This window comes from Solanum dulcamara, chromosome 12, assembly GCF_947179165.1.
Source record: "Solanum dulcamara chromosome 12, daSolDulc1.2, whole genome shotgun sequence".
Lineage (NCBI taxonomy): Eukaryota > Viridiplantae > Streptophyta > Magnoliopsida > Solanales > Solanaceae > Solanum > Solanum dulcamara.
Genome location: NC_077248.1, coordinates 5,254,493 through 5,274,866, shown reverse-complemented (window position 1 = coordinate 5,274,866; position 20,374 = coordinate 5,254,493). Strand labels below are relative to the sequence as shown.

Here is a 20,374-nt window from a genome sequence, read left to right as displayed (position 1 = left end):
TTACTCTAAGAACTAGTCACACAAAGATTATTTATTAATTGAGATTATTATATAAAGTGTTATTTTAATATATACACTTCAAAAGTAATATTTAGAGCTTTAACATGATTTTTATACGTCATAACCTCATGTATAGTTTACACGTTCTCTACTTTTTTCACTAAATCAAATGCTTAACTATTATTTTTTTCATGCATCCGTTACCTCTGTAGTTGATTTTTTAATAATATTTTTTTATATAGCAAATGAAAAAATATTAGGCGTTATTTTGAGATGTGTCCTATAAGGGTGGTCCTTTAACTTACTTTTATGATTGTAGTATTCTGCATTTTTATTTATTGTTTCTTATTGTTCTATGTGGTTTCTCATTTGATATTTGATATTTACATATTTTTTTAAGATCTGATTAATTTGAATTGGTGTTATGTAAAGTTAGTTTATTAAAGGGGAAAGCATTTCCTATTTTAAAAAAATCATTCTTAGAATTTAAAGATAAAAACTCTTATTAAAGGTAAAAGGATCTCATCTCATCTATTCCACCACAATCATCTGACTAATTATATTCGTTAGGAACATTCCATTGTTGCAAAATTTGTATAGATTTCAAAGCCATTTATCCAAAATGAAAACTTATCAACCATATTTATTAGTACCGCAAAACAAATTACCAATACAAGATAAAATATTTAGCAGGGACATTTAATTTATTTCATATGCATATATGTATTTGACTTTAATCGTTTACAAGGAACAATAGTTATACACACTTAGATTTTAAAGGAACAGATCAATCAAAGGAAATAAGTTTCTTGAAATTATCTGAACGCTAAGAAATTGTATCTCATTCATTGACTACGATATCCAGCTGATAATTGATACCATCAGTAACAGAAGTAGTTCTTCCTCCATCAACTTCTTCAAGCTCATAATTGTGTTTGGCCTTTTTGTTGAACTCATTCAAAGCAGATTTTGCAATTTCAACCACTTTAGGATCTTTTGCATCCTTTACTGGATCACCACCATCAAAATATATTTTTTTTCAACCCATTATTTGCTGAAGAAATATGCAAGAAATTAGAAAAAAACCACTAGGATTAAGAACATTGTAGGGGGGAATTTCAAAAAGTCATTTTTTTTTTCTTTTATGAAGAAAAATTGTTAAAGGAGTGAATTACACTAATTGATGTAGGTTTTTATTTATAGAAAAAAAAATCACTTGTCTAGCTAAAATGAGATAAGAGATTATTATAATTACTTTGACCGTAGTCATATTATGTTGTCTTTATTATTGACAGCAATAAATAGTCTTTACTATTTTATGTGTATATATTTTTACGGCAGTTTCAAATATATATAATAAATATATATAATAAAGTATTTAGTTTATAATAAATATAGTCATATTTTATTTACATAAAAATAATTAAAAATCATAGAAAGTGTACAATAACTATACAATATAGCTTGTCAAAAGTCATAGAAAATATGTACTGATATAAAAAATATACACTGACTATGTAATATAGCTTCTTTTTTTAATTTTCTAGCCGGTGTCCGGTACCCACATTGGAGCCCGACTAAATTCGGATTCGCGCCGGAAAGTCCCACATTGAGGCCCTACTAAATTCGAATTTGCGCCAGAAAGTCTCACATTGGAGAGTAAAGCACACCCTAACAAAGGCGACCCGTACCCAAGGGGACTCGAACCCGAGACCTCTTACCACTCTACCACAACTCTTGTTGGTGACTATACAATATAGCTTACTAATATATGATTTATACACTTACTATATATTATGATACACTCAAAAAACCGAATATAGTTTAATTATACATGAAGTATACACTGGCTACACATAAAATACACACTGACTATTCAATCTCGATCAATTCAAAATCACCTCTAAACAGTCCAAATTTTAAAAATGAAAGTCTCTCGATATTTTAAATCTTTTAATATAGAATTCGCTCAAAATGATTCATGTTTGTGGTACGCCGAATTTTAAAATAAAGGGAAGCAATGAAAAAGAAGGGAGCAGAGAAAAAGGAAGCTTAAAATCTTGATCATTTATAATCACACACAGATTATTTGTTAACCGAAATTATTACACAAAGTCTTTTGTCTTTTTTTTTAATGTGTACGGTTCAAAAGAAACTTAGTCTAAAATAATAATAGTGTAAATCGAATCGGTAGGTAATCTATTACGTAATTTATTAGTAGCATATGGTTAAGGCTTATGTACCAATTTTCTTGATGTTGACTTTGGCAATGATATGTAACTTCACTTGTTATTTAGTCAAATGTTTAATTATTTTTGCCATGCATCTGTACTTGATTTTTAAAATAAAAACCATTAGGTGTTACTTTGAGATGTGTCCTAATAAGTGATCCTTCTCTTGGTTTGTTTGTGTCCGATTAATAGCAAACTCTTTTACGCTTTTAAAGGTCTAATTAAATTAAATTTGTATTATCTAATAAGGTCTATTAAATGGAGAGGCGTTTTGTATTAAAAATAATCATATTTAAAATTCAAATCTGGAACCTCTGATTAAAGATAAAATGATCTCATCGCATCTATTCCATCACAACCACCTGATTATATTGGTTAGGATCATTGCATTGTTTAAAAATTTGTATAGACTCCAAAGCCGTTTATCCAAAATGAAAAATTACCAACTATATTTAGTATCACAAAACACATTAACAATATGAGATGAAATATTTAACCCGAATAATTTATTATTTCAAATGCATATATATATATATATATTATATATGTGTGTATGTATTTTCAACTTTAATCATTTGCAAGGAACAATAGTTATAGATTGGAGGAGGAATAACTTTATCGAAAGAAACAAGCTCCTTGAAATTATCTGAAAGTACGATAACAATCGTCACATGGCGAGTAATTATTTCTCGTTCAGTAACTTAGAGAAACAACTGATAATTGATACCATCAGGAATAACACTACTTCTTCCTCCATCAACTTCTTTAAGCTCATAATTGTGTTTGGACTTTTTGTTAAATTCATTCACAGCAAATTTTGCAATGTCAATCACTTTAGAATCATCTGGATTTATAGGATCTTCAAACTTTGCTGAAGAAATATGCAAGACAGTAGAAGAAATCACTAGGATTAAGAACATTGTAAAGGGAAAAGAGTTGAATTTCAAAGCCATTTTTCTTTTATAAAGAAATTGTTAGAGGAGTGATTTACGCTAATTGATGTAGGTCTTTATTTATAGGAGAATTCACTTGTCTAGGTAAAATGAGATAAAGATCATAATTATAATTACTTTGACTATAGTAAGATTATGTTATCTTTATTATTGATAGAAATAAATATTTTCATGAATATATTGTTAATTACTTATTGCTTAAATCTGAATTTCAAGATGTAAGATAGCACGTAGCGTTTTGCTCTTATTTGTATTTTAAGGATAAGCTTTACTTTCGATCATATTTCGTAACATTCACTATATGTTTATATATAAATAAGAGAATGTGAAATAAGTTATGGGTAATAGATTACTAATTATGTGATTAAGAATTTATGTTATCAATCGATTAGTAATAAATTGCCAACCTCAATTTAATTAGTTTACGTTCCATTCCTTCGTTATTGCAATACTTATTAAACGGTTCGATCATCTTATATTCATTCCAATTGACAATTATGGTTATGTAATCAATGTACAACTTTGTCATCCTTTTTTTTTTACCTATTGAATGGCAACACTTTTGATGATTTCTTCAGGATCGATTCACTCTGCATAGATTAATGGCATACAATTTTTACTATCAGACGTTACTTTGTGATATGTCTAAAAAGGGTCCATCTCTTGATTTGTTTATGTCCAATAATAATCACGGATTTTGATTTAACTCTCTTTTATGATTGTAATATTTTTTAAAATATTTTATTTTTTTAAATTTCATCCAATATTTAACATCTATTTTAGAATCTCGATTAATTTGAATTTGTCGCGCGAGCTCATATGAATCATGCGTCCAAAAATATAATAGCAACTATGTTTAATATAGTCTAGTGAATCGACAAAAAGAGATACAAACTTAATTCAAATAGTTTATTTCATGTACATTTACTTCTACGCATGTAGTCTCTTATAATTTCTGGATTATACATATAATTTTTAGAGAGGACCATTTATTGAAAGAAATAATTTTCTTAAATTTTTTAAAAAAATTATACTGATTGTGTATATTTTAGTTAAATACATTTACATAATAAAAGGATACATAAAATGAAAGAAACAAGAAAACCTTGTGGAAATTTTCTTTGTTTTGATTTGATAATCTACCCTCTACAATCTTCATGTCTATATATACAAATATAAAAAATAAACAACAATAAAAGTTTATACTAGCTAAAATAACAATAAAATCCATAAAAGATAAACAACAATAAAAACGCATACTAGTTATAATAACAATAAAACTCATACTAATCTATGCATAATTTTCAGCAAGTTGTTTCTCTTTGTCTTCTCTTCTCTTTATTCCAACATAAAACAAGTTGTAAATAGTGACAAATTCAAGATGTTTACTAAAACGATTCCAATTATAAAGAGGTAAACGCACAATAAAATTAATGAATTCAATATCTATCATAAAGTATATAAAAAATATTTTTTACATTTATATATAATATACGTTTTTGACGAAGGAACTTTTATTTGTTGAACTCCTTGTGCCCCCTAATTCCCGCCCCCTGATTATAGGTATCAACAAAAAAAAAAAACTAGGTGATTATGAATTGTATTACTGATAATTTGATATTTCTTTCGTTTTAATTTATTTGTCTTACTTTTTTTTTTAGTTATTTTAAAAAAATATCTTTTTTTTGATAATTCTTTAATTTTAACTTTTTACATTACATATTTAAGACTATTATATTAAATAATATTTTGAGACATTTTATATATCTTTAATTTAAAATGATAAAATTTTAAAAAATAACAATTCTAATTCAGTATCAAATTAAATCAGATAAATAATTAATATGGAAGAGTATGTAATAAAGTACGTCGCTAGCTAACCTCAAGCTTCGGTTCTGTGACATGACACGTGGCACATGCTATTACCTTTTCTGTCTCTGTTATTTCAGCACATTATGACAATATTATAGGCTCATTTGGTTTGAATACAAGTTATGATGAAATTAGTTATGATAAGATAAGTTATGCTAAGATTAATTATGATGGGACAAGTTATGCTGATGTGATTTTTTATTGATTGTTTGGTTAGTTCTATTCAAATAATATGCATGGCATAATTTTCAAAAATAAATTGTTTGTCTACAAAAAATATCCTTCATTTTATTTAGTTTTTTACACTTTATTTGCAAGCTTTAGTTATTCACTTTTAAAAATAATTTTTTTAATCTTATTTAACTTAATTAATTTTCTGTGTGCATTTTCATAATTATGCCATGTGTTTTTAAATATAAAACATCCATATTATTTAGATTAAAAATAAACCTTTTATTTTAAGTTTGTTAAAGTAAAAAGAGATTTTATCGTTGATGTCACTTCATTTAAGCACATATCAGTCATATATTGTAACATATTAAAATTATCTTTATTTTAATTGATATATAAGATACAAATTTTTAAGTGATTACAAGATTATTTAATTAAAATATGTAATTTAATAGTGAAATGAATATTTTAAGAGAAATCAAAATATAAATAAACATAAGGATCAATTAATAAATTCAATGTATAATATATTTTATGTTTATATAGTGTAATTTTTTAATGGAAAAACATATAATCATAAAATAACGAGTAGTGAAAATTGTGAATGTCGTTATAAATGGTATTAAAAGTTATTTTAATATAAACGTATATAAAAGTGATGTATAAAAGAGGATTTAAGGGACACTTTTGTTATTTTATAGTTTTATCTCGGGATTAGTATTCTACCCACAAGTAGGAATAACTTATCTCAGTCATAATTATTAATCTTTGGATAAATTATCCACACTTTGTAATCAAACAAGCTATTGAGGAGTTCTAAAAATTTATCCCAGCATTATTTTGTCTTATCTACCACACCAAACGACCCCTAAGAGTTATGACTATCTAAAAGAAAATGCTTAAATTGTGTGTGTAGTCACTGTAACAAATACAAAAAATAATTGTAACTTTTAGCGGTAATAAAATTATTATTGATATATAATTTAGTTATTGTTTAATATTTTTGAGATGATAAATATTGCCTTCAAAAAATATTTATTGTTACTAAATATTTTTTTATTATAATGCGTACACACAACATTTTATTTCGATATTATCTCAGTTGAGGCTTATCATGTTCAATCCCGATAGACAAAACCTTCGATTTCCTCTTATCTTAGCTCTATAATCCACCTATCTTCTCCAATTCCTATAAGTCGGCCCTCTAGGGACCTATCCCTCTTTCGCCACTAATCGCTTGGATTAGGTCACTTTCTAATTATGTTCACATAAATGAGCGATACACTCATTTATATTGGTTAATTTATTTTATTATATCTTGATTTTTTCTATTCTTTTAACATAATTATAAAAGGTGGATGTTCATTCTTCAAGTCTCAATATAATAATTATATATTTTTTTTAAAAAGTAAAATCGAGGGTCTGAGTCACAAAATGACAGAAATAAAAAATTCACGATTGTAATCATAAGATAAGAGAATAATTCCATTCAAGTTATACCTTAATAAGGTATTTTAGGACAACATAAAATGCAACAATTCCATTCAAGTTATACCCTAAAAAGTAAGATCAAGCATCTGAGTCACAAAATGACAGAAATAAAAAATTCACGATTGTAATCATAAGATAAGAGAATAATTCCATTCAAGTTATATCTTAATAGGGTATTTTAGGACAACATAAAATGCAACAATTTCATTCAAGTTATACCCTAAAAAGTAAGATCAAGCGTCTGAGTCACAAAATGACACAAATGAAAAATTCACGACTGTAATGATGAGATAAAAGAATAATTCCATTTAAGTATACCCTTATAAGGTATTTTACAATAACAAAAATGCAATTAGCTTAATTAAGCATCAAACTACAAATTAAGATAGATATATAGGGACTAAAATGGCTTAACAAAACTCACTACGAGATCTACACATGAAAATTGAACCTTCAATTATTATTATAATAATTATTTATTTATTTATTTTAAAAAAATAGATTTACTCTTCAATATTTATGGATCATATTACAACATATATAAGTGAATATGACGTACCAAATCAACCACAAAGTAAATACAAACAAAAGAACTCTCAAAAACAATATACTTTCATCATTATTATAGCCAAAGGCCTAATACATAATACATGTTCAACAAGCTAAGTTCTTCCCAAATTACACAACATTTATTAATCAATACATAATAGTATATGATTAAACATATATATTCAACAAGTACAAACTGGATTAGAAACAAATTAATCCTTATTCAAACTATAATAACTTCCTTGAGCTCATTAAGAGACTCAAATGGAAGTGAAAATGCCAAAGGATACAAGTTGCCCTTCATGATAATTAACTAGAAAATCACCATCAAAGAATTAAAATGGCAATAATTCCTTACCGTGGGACTATAGCTCCCTCTAGACGAACGTGTCTCTGAGCTCGATCGTGCATATCGACAACTGAATTCGCAAAAATAGAGCGTCTTGGGCCGCGTGCACTCCACCCCTTTGCCACCTGAGTTGGTTGCAAAGGGGTGATTGTTATGATGGAAAGACGTAAATCCGATCAAAGAACTCAAACATAAAGGAACACAGTCTAAAGAGAGAGAGGAGGGATGGAGGGTTTGATTAGGAAGATTTGGCTTCTTGTTTATAGAGGCATGTGGACACCATGGTGTTTTTTTTTCCCTTTTTATTCCACCACTAAGAGGATTAATAGTATTTCCATTTACTGATTTTCAGCGTGATTAAAATTCTCAATATTTCGACTAATGATGGAACTGCTCATGAATCACTTGAGCAAACCTTATTTGTCACATCATGGTGTTGCTAGCTAGGTAGCTAGTCGAAAAAGAAAAGTTTATACTCACTGTTTATACCAAATTATAGTACTACATTAACATTGTCATGAAATGAAAGAATATGTATTTATTATATATAACTATGAATATTTATAGTGTTGCAGCATCGTATTCATCTGAATTTAATATTTTATATGTAAAACATAGATTTAATGTATAGAAGTTCATAAAATTTCAACAAAATAACAATTTTGAACTCATAATTTTAAAAATATAATGAATTTAAATCTTGAATCAATCCGCGAGTTTCTTTGTTGGTCAGGTGGGCAACAAAAGAGTTAATTGACTTGAGTGAATGTGTGGCCACTTTGGGGTAAAGTTAGAGCAAAAGAAAGCAAGGTAAGCATCTTCCAAAGGATATGCCTTTGGCACTTCCACTAAATTATATTGTCACCCTCTGCTTTTCCAAACTACTAATACTATACATTAATAATAAATTGAATTTAATTTATCATCTGTGTTGATATAGTGTTGAGAATTTTGATACATCTCAGTTTTAACTTATTGAAGTAGGTTACTTCTTGTATTTTTTTCAAGTTATTGATTAATTTTACTTGATATAATATCATTGAATTGTTTTTTTCAATGACCTGATAGTGTAAAAGTTTCGTAACACTATTAATTAAGATGTATACAAATTACAAAAATCTAATTATAAACATACCCAAGTTAATAAGTTGGGCAACATAATTTATACTAGTTATAGTAGCTGATGAAATCATCATTTGATCTCAGTACTAGTGGATCTGTTTATGCAAAATAGCTATCGCGCTGTCTCTTCATAAGTCAATTTTTGATCGAGCTAAATTGACTCGTGATTAATGTACAAAGTATTTATTATTATTATTATTATTATTATTATTATTATTATTAGTATTAGTAGGAGGGGGAGTTCAACTTTTTCACAACCTCCCCCCCCCCCCCCAAAACCCCAACCATGCTACATGTTTGATTAATTGTACGTGGTTTATGGTACAATTTTTCAATTTTGTGACATATAGTCTTCCAAGGTGGGTTACCCATAAATAAGATCTAAATATTAATTTTACTTTGTTCTTATTTTTCATTTGAAAAAAAATATTTAATGCTCCTCTCAGGTGACATAAGCAGTATAGATTTTGATCCAAAAAAAACGCAGTATAGATTAATTAAAGCTTCTTATAGCATTAATTTGATTACGTATGGCTCTTTTTGAGGAAGAAAGATGACTTCATGTTATAACCAATGGTTTATTGGTCAAAAGTTCTTCCAAAATATTTCAAACAAGTCAACTCAATCCTTAATTGAAAATTTCATATTTGAGCTTGAAATGCCACTTACGAAAAATTTCTTAGCTTCAATTAAAAATAATAACATTTTTTTCATTTTTAGAGAACTTATTCTCTTAGAATTTACTTTTCTTATTAATGACTATACTTTCTTCATTGTTTTCTTCTTCTTTTACTTTGATTTTATACACTTAAGCCAAAGATCTTTCAAAAGCAATTTCTCTATCTCCACGAAGTACTGGTAAGATCTGCATACACTCTATCCTCCCCACACTCCACTTAGTGGAATTTTACCAGATATGTTAGTGTTATTTTAGTAAATGCACCTCCAACAACTTTAAAGGCATATCTTGATTTGCAACAACATACTCAACCTTTTACCCTTACCATATCGTGTAGATGTAGACAAGTCATTTTCACACGGGTTGTTTTCGAAAGACGCTCGACAATATGTTCTAATATATTGAAAAAACAAAAAGACAATAATGCCAGAGCAAAAATAGAACATTATGCAATACTGATGATTCTCATAGTCTACAAAGATGTTACAGTAATGTTCAAAGAATCAAGATAACTTTTCTCCTGTGACAAAATTTAGAGTGCAGCAGCCAAAACAGATACTTTTTCCCTTTGCTTCACTTTCATGTATAAACCCTGCATCGAAAAATGACGTATACGATTTATATAGGACTTGTTACTCATGTTAGAACAAGAAAAATAGCTAGCTCTCGAGGTGAGAATCTTACGTTTGTCGTATGAATGGTTGCTCCAGTAGTCATGCTAATATTTTGATCTGGAATCAACTCGAAGGAGAAGTTCTGCAAGAATATAGCGAGAGCAACTGTAGCTTCCAACAAAGCAAATTGATCACCAACGCATTTTCGTGGCCCTCCACTGAATGGAATGAATCTGCAAAAAGTATACATATGAATGATACTGTGTACGAACTGAATGTAGAAAACTGAACAGAGAAAAACTAATGGCTGAAATGAGTACCTAAAGTCAGTATTCGTTTCATTTGGGACGGGACCATCCAAGTCGAATCTTTCAGGATCAAATTCCTCTGCTCTATCCCATACCTGGAAAATGGATAAAATTTCCAAAAATCTCAACAGTAACAAGAAAAAGTGTGAAGGATCAGAAAAAGCTCTTAGATTTTACCTCTGAAGAATGATGAATGTTATATACAGAAATCATTATATCTTGACCAGCATTGACCTTGTAATTTCCGGGGAGCACATCAGCTACTTGAGCTCTTCTTATTAAGACCTAACAACACCAGTTTCTCTATAAAATCAGGTTATCAGAAGATAATGCATAACTATAAAGTCATCCAAAAATTGATGACTTACAGGTGGATGCGGATAGTGTCTGAGTGACTCAATTATGCACCGTGTTAAGAACTTGAGATTCTTCATGTCTTCATAGGTCGGAGATCGTCCTCCCAAGACTCTGTCAACTTCTTCATGTGCCTTTTTCAAAGAGGAAGAGTCCTGCATTAAGAACATAAAATATGAGGGAACAACAGTTCTTTTAATAATCTGCACTCTGCAGAGTTTCCATCACGCGCCATGTTTTACTGAATACAAGATTAAATTTATATAAAAAAAAAAAACTAAATGCTCAAAGGATCGCCATTTTTTTCTAAAGCAAGACCAAAACATATCCATGAGGAAAACTAGAAAGAAACAACTGGATTTGTAAAAGGGCAATGAAACCTGTTAAAAATTCCTAAATAGCAGAATAATGGTTGAAAGAGATGAAACAGGATTAACATGCGTTATCATAAGTGACATCATGCCGTACATTTTAACTAAAACATACAGATAAAACAATTCTTAGTAAGTTGTCCAAGCAGTATTGTCCAAGGGGTTGCCTTGCATGAATAATTTCCCACCCATTGAAGAACCACATTTTAGAATCAAATGCTAAAAGCATGACTTTGACATAAACACACAGAAAAGAGGGGTTATTTCTAAGTGTACTTGCGGCAGTGAGTGTTTACCACCAAAAAAGCCATGAAATAACGTAAAAGGGTCCAAAGGGCTGAATTTAAGATGGCAAAATACAACTAAAATATGCACCAAATACAAAGAAAAAAAGCAACTTTGCACTTCTCGGCTGCACAATTTATTGTTGTCATTCAAGTTGGAAAAATATAAAATGATAACTTAAGAGGGAACTAAGGATTCAAGATGAAGGTCAATCAAAGATACCTTACTCAGCAGGTAAGACGTCCAAGTCAAAACTGAACCTGTGGTTTCATGCCCAGCAACTAGCATTGATAGAAGATCATCTCGAAGTTGTACACTTGAAACCTGAAATTCAGAAAGTTAACTTGTACTGAGAATGCATTTAAGCTAATTATGCAGTATTTTGTCTTGAAGAAGAAATCACCTAGCGTTTTTTGTCTCGGTTGAGATTTGAACCCTGATCTCCTATGATTTTCACCCACTTTATTGACCACTAGGCCATACCCTTGGGAGCTATGACTATTGACTATGATTGCATGAGAACTTAAAACAGTGGTACTAACTGTAATTCACTTTAACATACCATAGATGATGCTATTTACCTAAAAGAAGTTCAATTTCGAAGATGTTTTGTAATCCATAAACAAAAGGGAAGTTCTATCAGTTAAGTATCAAATGAGTTAAAATTTTGGCCAACCTCCTCACGGCTAGCAAGCAAAAATCGAAGGATGCTTGGATCTCTATCATTCACGTACTCATCCTCATTAATCCTCTCGCCCTCCGATTCTACAATCTCTCTGCACTTTGCAATGAGCTCTTCAACTGTTTGTCTGATTAATGAAACTGCATTTTCAGCCTTTATTTGTCGTGGGATGAACTTACATAAAGCTTTGATCTACAAAAAATATGGATGATTTCAGTCAAAATTATCAGACACATTAAGCTCGGCAAAAACCATTCAAGTATAGGAAAGACCTGCCTGCCAATATGGCAACAGATCAGTTGAACGGAGTTCTGCTTCTTTTAGTGCAGTGTATACTGCATCAATAACTGGACTGTCAGTAGTAAGGGAATCAAAATTGTAATTGAAGAGTGCAAGACCAATAACATCAAGTGTTAGTTGAGAAAACTTTGCCTCCATATTCACTGCAGAGCCAGAAATTGCATCAGGTAAAAGTTTCTCCACCATTCTCTCAGCACATCTGCAAAAGACCCGATCAACAATTACTGACAAGTACTTCTTGTGAAGAGATGGAACCACAGCCCTTCGCCTTGCCTATATCAAATTAGGCCTTTAAGCTCAAAACAACACATTGGTGACCATAATAATGTTATACTAGGGATTGCATTTTCCATCAATTATAACTACTAACAAATATATCATTAGTTACATCATCAATAATAAACCATAGTTCACAGGAACTTCATATTTCATTAGTTTGTTACCAAACAAGAGGTCACTTTGAACTTGACATCACATTAGTTTTCACTAGACTAGAGTCAAAACTCAAGAGTGTGCTTTCCCTTTTATGCTCTGTGTATACCACACACTAAGCTAACAAATTACAACAATTTTCAAGTAGCCAGAAAAGACATCTAGATTTCATATGGGCATTCACCAGATTGAGTCCAAATTCGACATAAAATAGAAGATACAAAGTATCGACCCTGATTACCAAACTAAAGTTTCATAAAAGTTATCCTTTTATTTTAATAATCTACTAAAGGACTCTCATTTGCTTGGCATCAACTAAGCGGAACTGTCAAACTCTCTATTTAAAGTTTAAATCACAAGGTGTCATGCTGCATAATTCAACGAGACATCAACTGCTATGCACCAATTCAGACTTGCTAGGTCTGTCTCCTTTATCAATTCCATTCTATTTGGACTCATTTCATCCCAATACCAATAAAAATGACGTTGTATAGTTCAAAAACACCTACGCATCAATTCCAAACTAGTCGGAGTTCAGCTTTATGAATGCTATGTATCTATTTCGCTCTTGTCGTCCATTTCATTCCAATACAAAACAATTTGTTATCCTTTAACACCAAGTCAGTGTTAAAGCAATATCTACAAAATGTACATCTGGTGCTTCATATTTCAACAACATCTATACTGCAATTCCAAACTAATTGGAGTCGGCTACGTGAATCATCTGCATCCACTCTGCTATATTTGCGACTATTTCATAAGGAAACACCCCCCCTCCTCTCAATTTAATCCGTTTCAGTCAAGTCAAATGTTGTTGCATAAATTGGTATAGAGGGAGTAAATCAGGTTCCACAATTAATTAAAAAAATAGGTAAAAACAAAATTTTATAAATAACCCTGAAATGATAACACAAAAAGTAGGATAATTTACCGTCCAAAGAGAACCTTCCGCAATGGCAAAACCAGAACCAAACAAAAACTCAGAAACCTCAGCAACAAGCCCTTTACCATACTTGCCATAATTCTTCAAAACATGCTTAGCAATAGCAGGATCACTAACAATTACAAAATTCCTCGGCCCAGCAGCAAGACGATAGATGGGTCCATACAAATTCATCCATCTAAACAACGGAAGAAAAAGAGCACCACCCAACAGTTCAGAAACATCATCAAGCTCAGCACTCGCAATGGGTATGTTAGAATCATCATTTTGGCCTAAAGTAAGTGACCTTGTAAGCTTAGTAAGCCAATCTGGGCTGACCCATGAAGTGGGTTTGGTGGAAGGTGGTTTCTTGTCGTCAATGGAGGATTTGATGGTGAGTAGTGAACGATTTGGAAGTGGGGTTTTTGGGCGGAGCACGGTGGTCCGGTGGTGGTGGTGATGGGTGGTGGGGTTTGTGAGAAGAGAGAAGGAAGAAATGGTGAGTGAAAATGGCATGGTGATGGAGAAGGAGAAGGCTCTGGCTCAGCTCATCAACTATCTCTATCTTATCATATAAAAATATGTGTTGTGAAATAATCCTACAAAAAAAATAGGGGTACCAACCTAGTAAAATTAATTTATGAACACTTTTCCTTTTCGTTGTGTGTATCGCCTAATATTATTAAGTATTAATTTTTTAAAAACTGGGATAAGAGGAGACTGATTAATTGTCTTACAAAAAAAATAGATAGTCCTCTTATAGCAAGCACGCTACACAATAAAGGCCAAGCTGGCATAATTTAGTCACAAAAATTACATCTGAAGCAATATTATGGTGTACACAATTTTAGAAGCAAAGGAAGATTCAGCTATATAATATTCACACATCATTTCAAGTAAACATTCAGCCAGTTATAGATGTCTTTGCAGCAAGGTGTGTAAGTGCGCGTTTGTGGTAACTGTGTCGCAGCTTTTTGTACTTTTGCACAAATGTTGCAAGATCGATTTCCCCCTCGAGAAGCTGTTTGTCCAGACTTTCAGATTCCTCGTCTGTTTTTCTCATCGCATCTGTATAAAGAGTAAAACATCAGATACTTATGCTTTTGTTTCTTTGCATGTCTGGTTAAATATTGTTTCCTAATACAATAAGCTTAGAATAATCTACTATGCCCATGTCATCCCTTTACACACATAGTCAGGCCTTCTCAAGAATGGTTTGATCCAATCTGAGTTCCCAAGGTTAGGGAAAACTGTTCGATCTACATCCCCCCCCCCCCCCCGTCCCCAAACTGTAGCACAACCAAAAGGAAAATGAGCATGAAAGAAACAAAGTTTAAGCAATGTAAAGCCCCCTCCGCCCCATGGTAAATCTTTTTATTGTAGACATCATTAGTTTCATTATTTCATATCATATGGAAACTAATAAAACTATGCTAATCAACGTAGAGCAAGGTAACACAAGTCAAGAAAGCACTATAAAAGAGCTAGAGAGCAAGCGCTGTGGAGTAGAGTTACCTAAATTTCTAGTGGCTGCAGTCGTGTCTATACTGTGAGGATTAAATGATAGGACTACGAGAAACTGTTTCCAGTAGTAGCAAGTAATCATGAATCGTGATATATACAAAGGCAAGTTGATAGATTTTAACCAGGCAAATATATGACACCTGTGAATATCAACAAAATGAACAAGCACTATTTACACTTGACCGTTCCTGGAGCTTAGCAGAAATCACCTAATCAATTTGATGGAACAGAAAACTACACAACTTTAGAACTGACAGTGCAGCACCACCTGTTAAGCCAAGAAAGCTCCCCAATGAATCAGATCCTTACAACTTCCATATTTGAGAAGTTTCCTTTTTCTTATAATGAAGCATATTTGAAAAGTTTCCTAACTTGAAGTCCAAATTAGACGACATTGAACTTCTGATAGGACCCTTAACTCTGTCGAAATTGCAGCATTAAGAACCCCCAAAGCCAAACATCTAATTTTTGTTCTACTGATATATAATTATCCATTTTGTTCCAGCTGTCTTGTCATCCCCCACCCCCACCTCCATCCCCTACCAAAAAAGAAGTATTATGTACTTCCACTTTTTACCTTGTAGTCGATGAAGGAGTGATGCCGGAGAGTAGAACTTTAAGAGCTCTTCTTTTCTCCTTTCCAGTTCATGCAACTTTTCTTGAGCAGCAGCCAATTCAGTGGTGCGGATGATTCTGCACTGTAATCAGCAACATAGATCAACAAATAAGATCTTTCCCAATGAATAATTTGATGCTAAAAGGTCAAAGTACTCATTAAAATTGGAAGGAACACACAGAGGAAGTAAAAAGAAGTAATATCTGACCTGATTCCTAAGCTCCATTATCCGCGGTTCTTTTTCTAAATTCTCCCCTGCAAAGAGAGTGGATTCAGAATCTATCTGCTTAATGAATAAAAACCTCTAGTTACGAAGAAGTGATCTAGACTTACTAGCAAGTTGCAGAGTTTCATTCCGAAGGTCATCTCTAACCTGATTAGGTAATTTATTGGAAAAACAGTCAAATATAATCCGCACAAATCAAGTGAGAAGAGAGGCTACCTATATTAAGATGAATGTAATTGAAAACAACGTTGTCTCACATAAATCAAGCAAAGCATGAAGATAAGAAGTACAAGAGAATCATTTTGGCCAAAACAAGGAAAGGGAAGGAATGGAAGAAAGAACAAGAAACATTCATCGACTGTCCAAATCTGCAAGTATCTTATGATACTTAAATTGCATGAGTGAGAGATTAGAGAAAACCCAATAAAGCACATCAGATGAAACCTATGTAGCTCGGACTCTTCAAAAATGCCAACTGGTACGTGTCGGATCCTTCCAAAAGTTGTGCATTTTGGAGGATCCAACACTGGTGCGGCAACATTTTTAGAGAGTCCAAGCAACATAGGATGAAACTACTACAGTAACTCTCAACAAGATGGTGAAACATTGGGGACAGCTTCAACCATTTCCAGAATGCTTGTCCCATAAATAACTTGAACCCTTGCTGACAATGTGTTCATTCAACCAGGTACATGGATACATTGGAGGAGTACAAATAAGAACTGATCAGTTCAATCATGCAGAACAAGCAAACACAAATAATGGTAAACCAGAAAAAGTTAACCTTACTTTATTCTGAGTTTTGACAGGCTCAAGTGAAAGTAATAAGTTCTGATATGCATCCTTGTAAGATAAAAGGTCCCTTAGCTCCTCAAGACTGAAAATTTTAACAAGGCAGATCGATTATCAGACACTAAAAGTGAAGCATAATGAAGAAAGAGGCTTAGAACTTCCCTTAAATATTTTATCAACAGATCTCTTACAGTTTATCTCGTGTCATTGTCAAAATATGCACTGCAGGTAACTTAATGAGTGCCATAAAATGATCGAGCAAGATCTTCTACAGAAACTAAAGGCACAAAAGATACTATATATGCTTACCAAGATGCATACAGAGATGCTTCTCACATATGGAGCAAACCTGAGGACAACTTCCACCACAAAACTTAGACGACGTTTGATCTAATTAACTGTTTCACTTTTCATTTGTTTCATTTTCAAGTGAGTGTTTGGACATAATTTTGGGAGAACTCTTTTATTCATGTGAATTTTTGGACATGACCTACTGTTTTTGGGTGGAAAACAAGAATTTACTTTGTTTTGTTCTCCGACTTTTCTATTAAACCAAAAAAACAATAGCTCTTGTTCCAGAAAACAATCGGAGTAAGGAGATATATTTATCAAGATGCACAGACAGGTGTTTCTCTCTTATCAAGCAAACCTGAGGACCAACTATGTATTCTTTCTTGTTGGGTTTCCAAATTGTTTCCTTAAAAACAGAATATCTGGAAAGCTACTGCCTTCTTATGAAATCCTCTTAGTTCACCAAGAAAGATATCTGGAAAGCTACTCCAATTATTTCTAGAAAAGACACCCTATTAGCATCAACTGTCAACAATGTACTTGGTAGTTTTTAACCACAACACTGAAGGGTTCTGCTGTCAAATAATAAAACCTGTACCAGCACAGCAGATTTTACCATATGCGCTCCCGTTCATCACTAAAATTTTGCATTGCATGAAACTCCTAAGAACACAAGCCAAATTGTTTTTAAAAAGAGAACTATATGTGCACAATGGTATCAGGATTTCAGCAAATTATCTATTGGGATCAGAGAGCTATATAAATTCTGCAAGTTAGCGGGTCAACGTGAAACGGCTCAACCGACCTAGCCAAAAAAAATTTTCATGAGTATCAAAAGTTTGCTCAGCTTTAAAAAAATGCAGATACTATGGGAAAAAGTCTTGTAGATTTTATAAGAAAAAGAGGGGAAAAAATATTTTATAGAGAACAGCGTGCATTCTTCATTGTAGTTGATAATATACATCCACCAACACCCACCTCTTATCTTTTATAGCAGTAATAATGCCTGCAGCCTCTGCAGGGGGAACTTGTGACACTGAGCTTGGCCTATCTGTTGGTCTTTGGACACTAAAATTGCCTGAGGAGCTTGGACTAGGAGTTCCGGGGCGGGAAGACCCGGGAGACTGAGAGCTTCCTACGGATGGTGGATACCATGATTCATTATTACCCTCCTGTGGACGTTGCTGAGGTTGCTGCCCAGCCCTGTAGGAATTTTAAAAAAAGTACATATGTTAAAAGTAACTAGTTTACATAAGCTGATTTCATGCATCCTAGTTTCCAAGAGCATACCATGTCACTAAGCAAGCCAATACAAGCTATCAAGTCTTCTGGTTAAAAAAACATACAAATAACATGCATGGACTTTTCTGCTTTATGAATACTTATAGGAAAATGAATACAAGACACCAAACCTTTCTTATGAAAAAGGTAAACATTTTACCTAAGAGTATTAAGAAGGTACCAAAAAGGATTAAAAAAAGAGAAGCTTTCCTTCTATGTCTTGAAGGAACACAAAAGATATAGCATAGAGTTCATATCAGATACAACGTTCTACCTACACTATAAGTGAAGATTCGTTAAATGTCTAGATTTAACATGAAATTACATAAGATTGTAGGACGCTCTCTCTCCTATCATTAAAACATCTATCATTCATTTCCTGCTAGATATTCCAGAAAATGCAAGTAGGAATTTCCTTCCGACATAATTTGCTGTCCTTAGAAGAGAACAACTTATGCCTGCTGCATAGAGCATGTTTCATGCATCCTGACATGACCCGCATGACTCCAAAACATTGACTAGATCTGCCTAGTAAAAGTACAGTACAAGCAACAACTACGCCTCAGTCCCAAACAAATTGGGGCGGCTATATGAATCTCCACTTCTTCATTTAAACTATAATCATCATACTAAACAAAATTTAAGTAAAAAAATAGTTAAATGTATAAATAATAATAATATTAGAAGTTTCTTAACAAGTCTAAAATCTATCCTCAACTAGTATATCACCTATATGAATCTTTTCCTTTCATGGCGTCCTATCTTTAGCTAAATCTGCATTGATACCAAGCATTTGAGGTCTTTTAAGACAACTCGCTCCCATGTAATTTTAGATCTACCCCGACCCCCTTTTAACACCTTCACTTACCAATTACCACAGTACAGTACAAGACACTAATAAGATCGTCTTATTAAAAGCTCCATTAGGTGAAGACAAACGAGAGTATTGTAGTTCCTCCAATTATACAGTAGCTAATGCTCCCAAGCCTCCTATTTAACAATTCCTTATCAAAGTATAAATTTTGCTATCACAGAAGTCTTAACATTATGAATTTCTCCTACTTCCTAACAATATCAGCATCTTCACCACCTCAATCCCAAACCACTCTCTATTTAGGCATGTCTTATTCAAATACTCTATGATTTATATTTTTAAACAAAATATGAGAATTCTCCAAAACTAGATGTTCCTTAAATTACACACTACCCTAAACCCACAACCAAATCACACACACACAAAAAAACTTCCTAGAACTGATGCAAGTGTAAGAAATAAACGAATTTCAACAAATTAAACAATATATCATCCGACGAGATCTCAAACAGATGAATTACAGTAAAACGAACCCTAGTTTCAACAATGAAACGCGATAATCTCATGATTTTACAATTGAATATTAAAAACGAAATAGAAAATCGGAGACTAATCAAAGAAATATTACCAGAATTTTTGGAACATGGCTTCGAACAATCAGAAGAAAAATGGAAACTTAGCAGAGAAGATATCGTTTTTCAATTGACTTCGTTTTTTCCTTTGCCGAAAACTTCTGTATAAATTTTCACACAATTTTTTTAATTATTACTGCTATTTTATTCTTCTTTTGGTGTGTTCCGTATGTTGGAAACATATTTTATTAATGTTTATTGATTAAAATTTATGAAAAAATATTTTTTTTTTATATTAATAAAATAAGCTTTTTGAAATTAACAAAAATGATTCTCATTAGCCTGTAGCACTTCTTCGAAACAATGCTTCGAGTTTTGTCAATCCAATAACCAATCGGACTGAAAAAGGAGTGAAACACGCGGCAAACAAATAAGGGGATTTAAAGGACTGCCTTTTTGGGTAATCCCACAATAAAAAAGGAAACCTTGTGTTATTAGAAAATCTTAAGAAAACAAGGAACCATAATTCTAAACAAAAAAGGGCAACTATGAACAATTCCAATCCAACAAGTA

At 32.0% G+C, this 20,374-nt stretch overlaps 3 protein-coding genes across 3 annotated transcripts; all 3 read right to left on the bottom strand.

Moving 5' to 3' along the window:
* Positions 1 to 841: 841 nt before the first annotated feature.
* Positions 842 to 3,184, bottom strand: LOC129876889 (uncharacterized). Its single transcript, XM_055952368.1, has 2 exons — positions 2,959 to 3,184; positions 842 to 1,008 (listed from the first exon to the last, which is right to left on the bottom strand). The coding sequence occupies exons 1-2, from the start codon at positions 3,182 to 3,184 to the stop codon at positions 842 to 844; spliced, it is 393 nt and encodes a 130-aa protein (XP_055808343.1).
* Positions 3,185 to 9,843: 6,659 nt separating this feature from the next.
* LOC129875508 (carotene epsilon-monooxygenase, chloroplastic) lies at positions 9,844 to 14,315 on the bottom strand. Its single transcript, XM_055950786.1, has 9 exons — positions 13,695 to 14,315; positions 12,308 to 12,604; positions 12,026 to 12,223; positions 11,572 to 11,673; positions 10,708 to 10,848; positions 10,517 to 10,624; positions 10,352 to 10,434; positions 10,102 to 10,264; positions 9,844 to 10,009 (listed from the first exon to the last, which is right to left on the bottom strand). The coding sequence occupies exons 1-9, from the start codon at positions 14,199 to 14,201 to the stop codon at positions 9,950 to 9,952; spliced, it is 1,659 nt and encodes a 552-aa protein (XP_055806761.1). The 5' UTR covers positions 14,202 to 14,315; the 3' UTR covers positions 9,844 to 9,949.
* An 80-nt stretch (positions 14,316 to 14,395) lies between these two features.
* Positions 14,396 to 20,049, bottom strand: LOC129875509 (vacuolar protein-sorting-associated protein 37 homolog 1-like). The gene is made up of 7 exons (XM_055950787.1): positions 19,858 to 20,049; positions 18,113 to 18,337; positions 16,841 to 16,928; positions 16,159 to 16,198; positions 16,034 to 16,080; positions 15,787 to 15,907; positions 14,396 to 14,753 (listed from the first exon to the last, which is right to left on the bottom strand). Exons 1-7 carry the CDS (start codon positions 19,872 to 19,874, stop codon positions 14,590 to 14,592), a joined length of 702 nt encoding a protein of 233 aa, XP_055806762.1. The 5' UTR covers positions 19,875 to 20,049; the 3' UTR covers positions 14,396 to 14,589.
* Between the last annotated feature and the right edge of the window lie 325 nt (positions 20,050 to 20,374).

Excerpts from the sequence above, each read along its gene's own strand:
- LOC129875508 (XM_055950786.1), bottom strand. The coding sequence starts at position 14,201 with ATGCCATTTTCACTCACCATTTCTTCCTTCTCTCTTCTCACAAACCCC. Across the intron at positions 11,674-12,025 it reads TGCTTGCTAGCCGTGAGGAG|GTTTCAAGTGTACAACTTCG; the intron begins GTTGGCCAAAAT and ends TCTGAATTTCAG. Across the intron at positions 10,849-11,571 it reads CGTCTTACCTGCTGAGTAAG|GACTCTTCCTCTTTGAAAAA; the intron begins GTATCTTTGATT and ends TTCTTAATGCAG.
- LOC129876889 (XM_055952368.1), bottom strand. The coding sequence starts at position 3,184 with ATGGCTTTGAAATTCAACTCTTTTCCCTTTACAATGTTCTTAATCCTA. Across the intron at positions 1,009-2,958 it reads AAGTAGTGTTATTCCTGATG|TAAAGGATGCAAAAGATCCT; the intron begins GTATCAATTATC and ends GTGGTGATCCAG.
- LOC129875509 (XM_055950787.1), bottom strand. Across the intron at positions 16,929-18,112 it reads ACTGCTATAAAAGATAAGAG|TCTTGAGGAGCTAAGGGACC; the intron begins GTGGGTGTTGGT and ends TAAAATTTTCAG. Across the intron at positions 15,908-16,033 it reads TAATGGAGCTTAGGAATCAG|TGCAGAATCATCCGCACCAC; the intron begins GTCAGATATTAC and ends TGCTGATTACAG.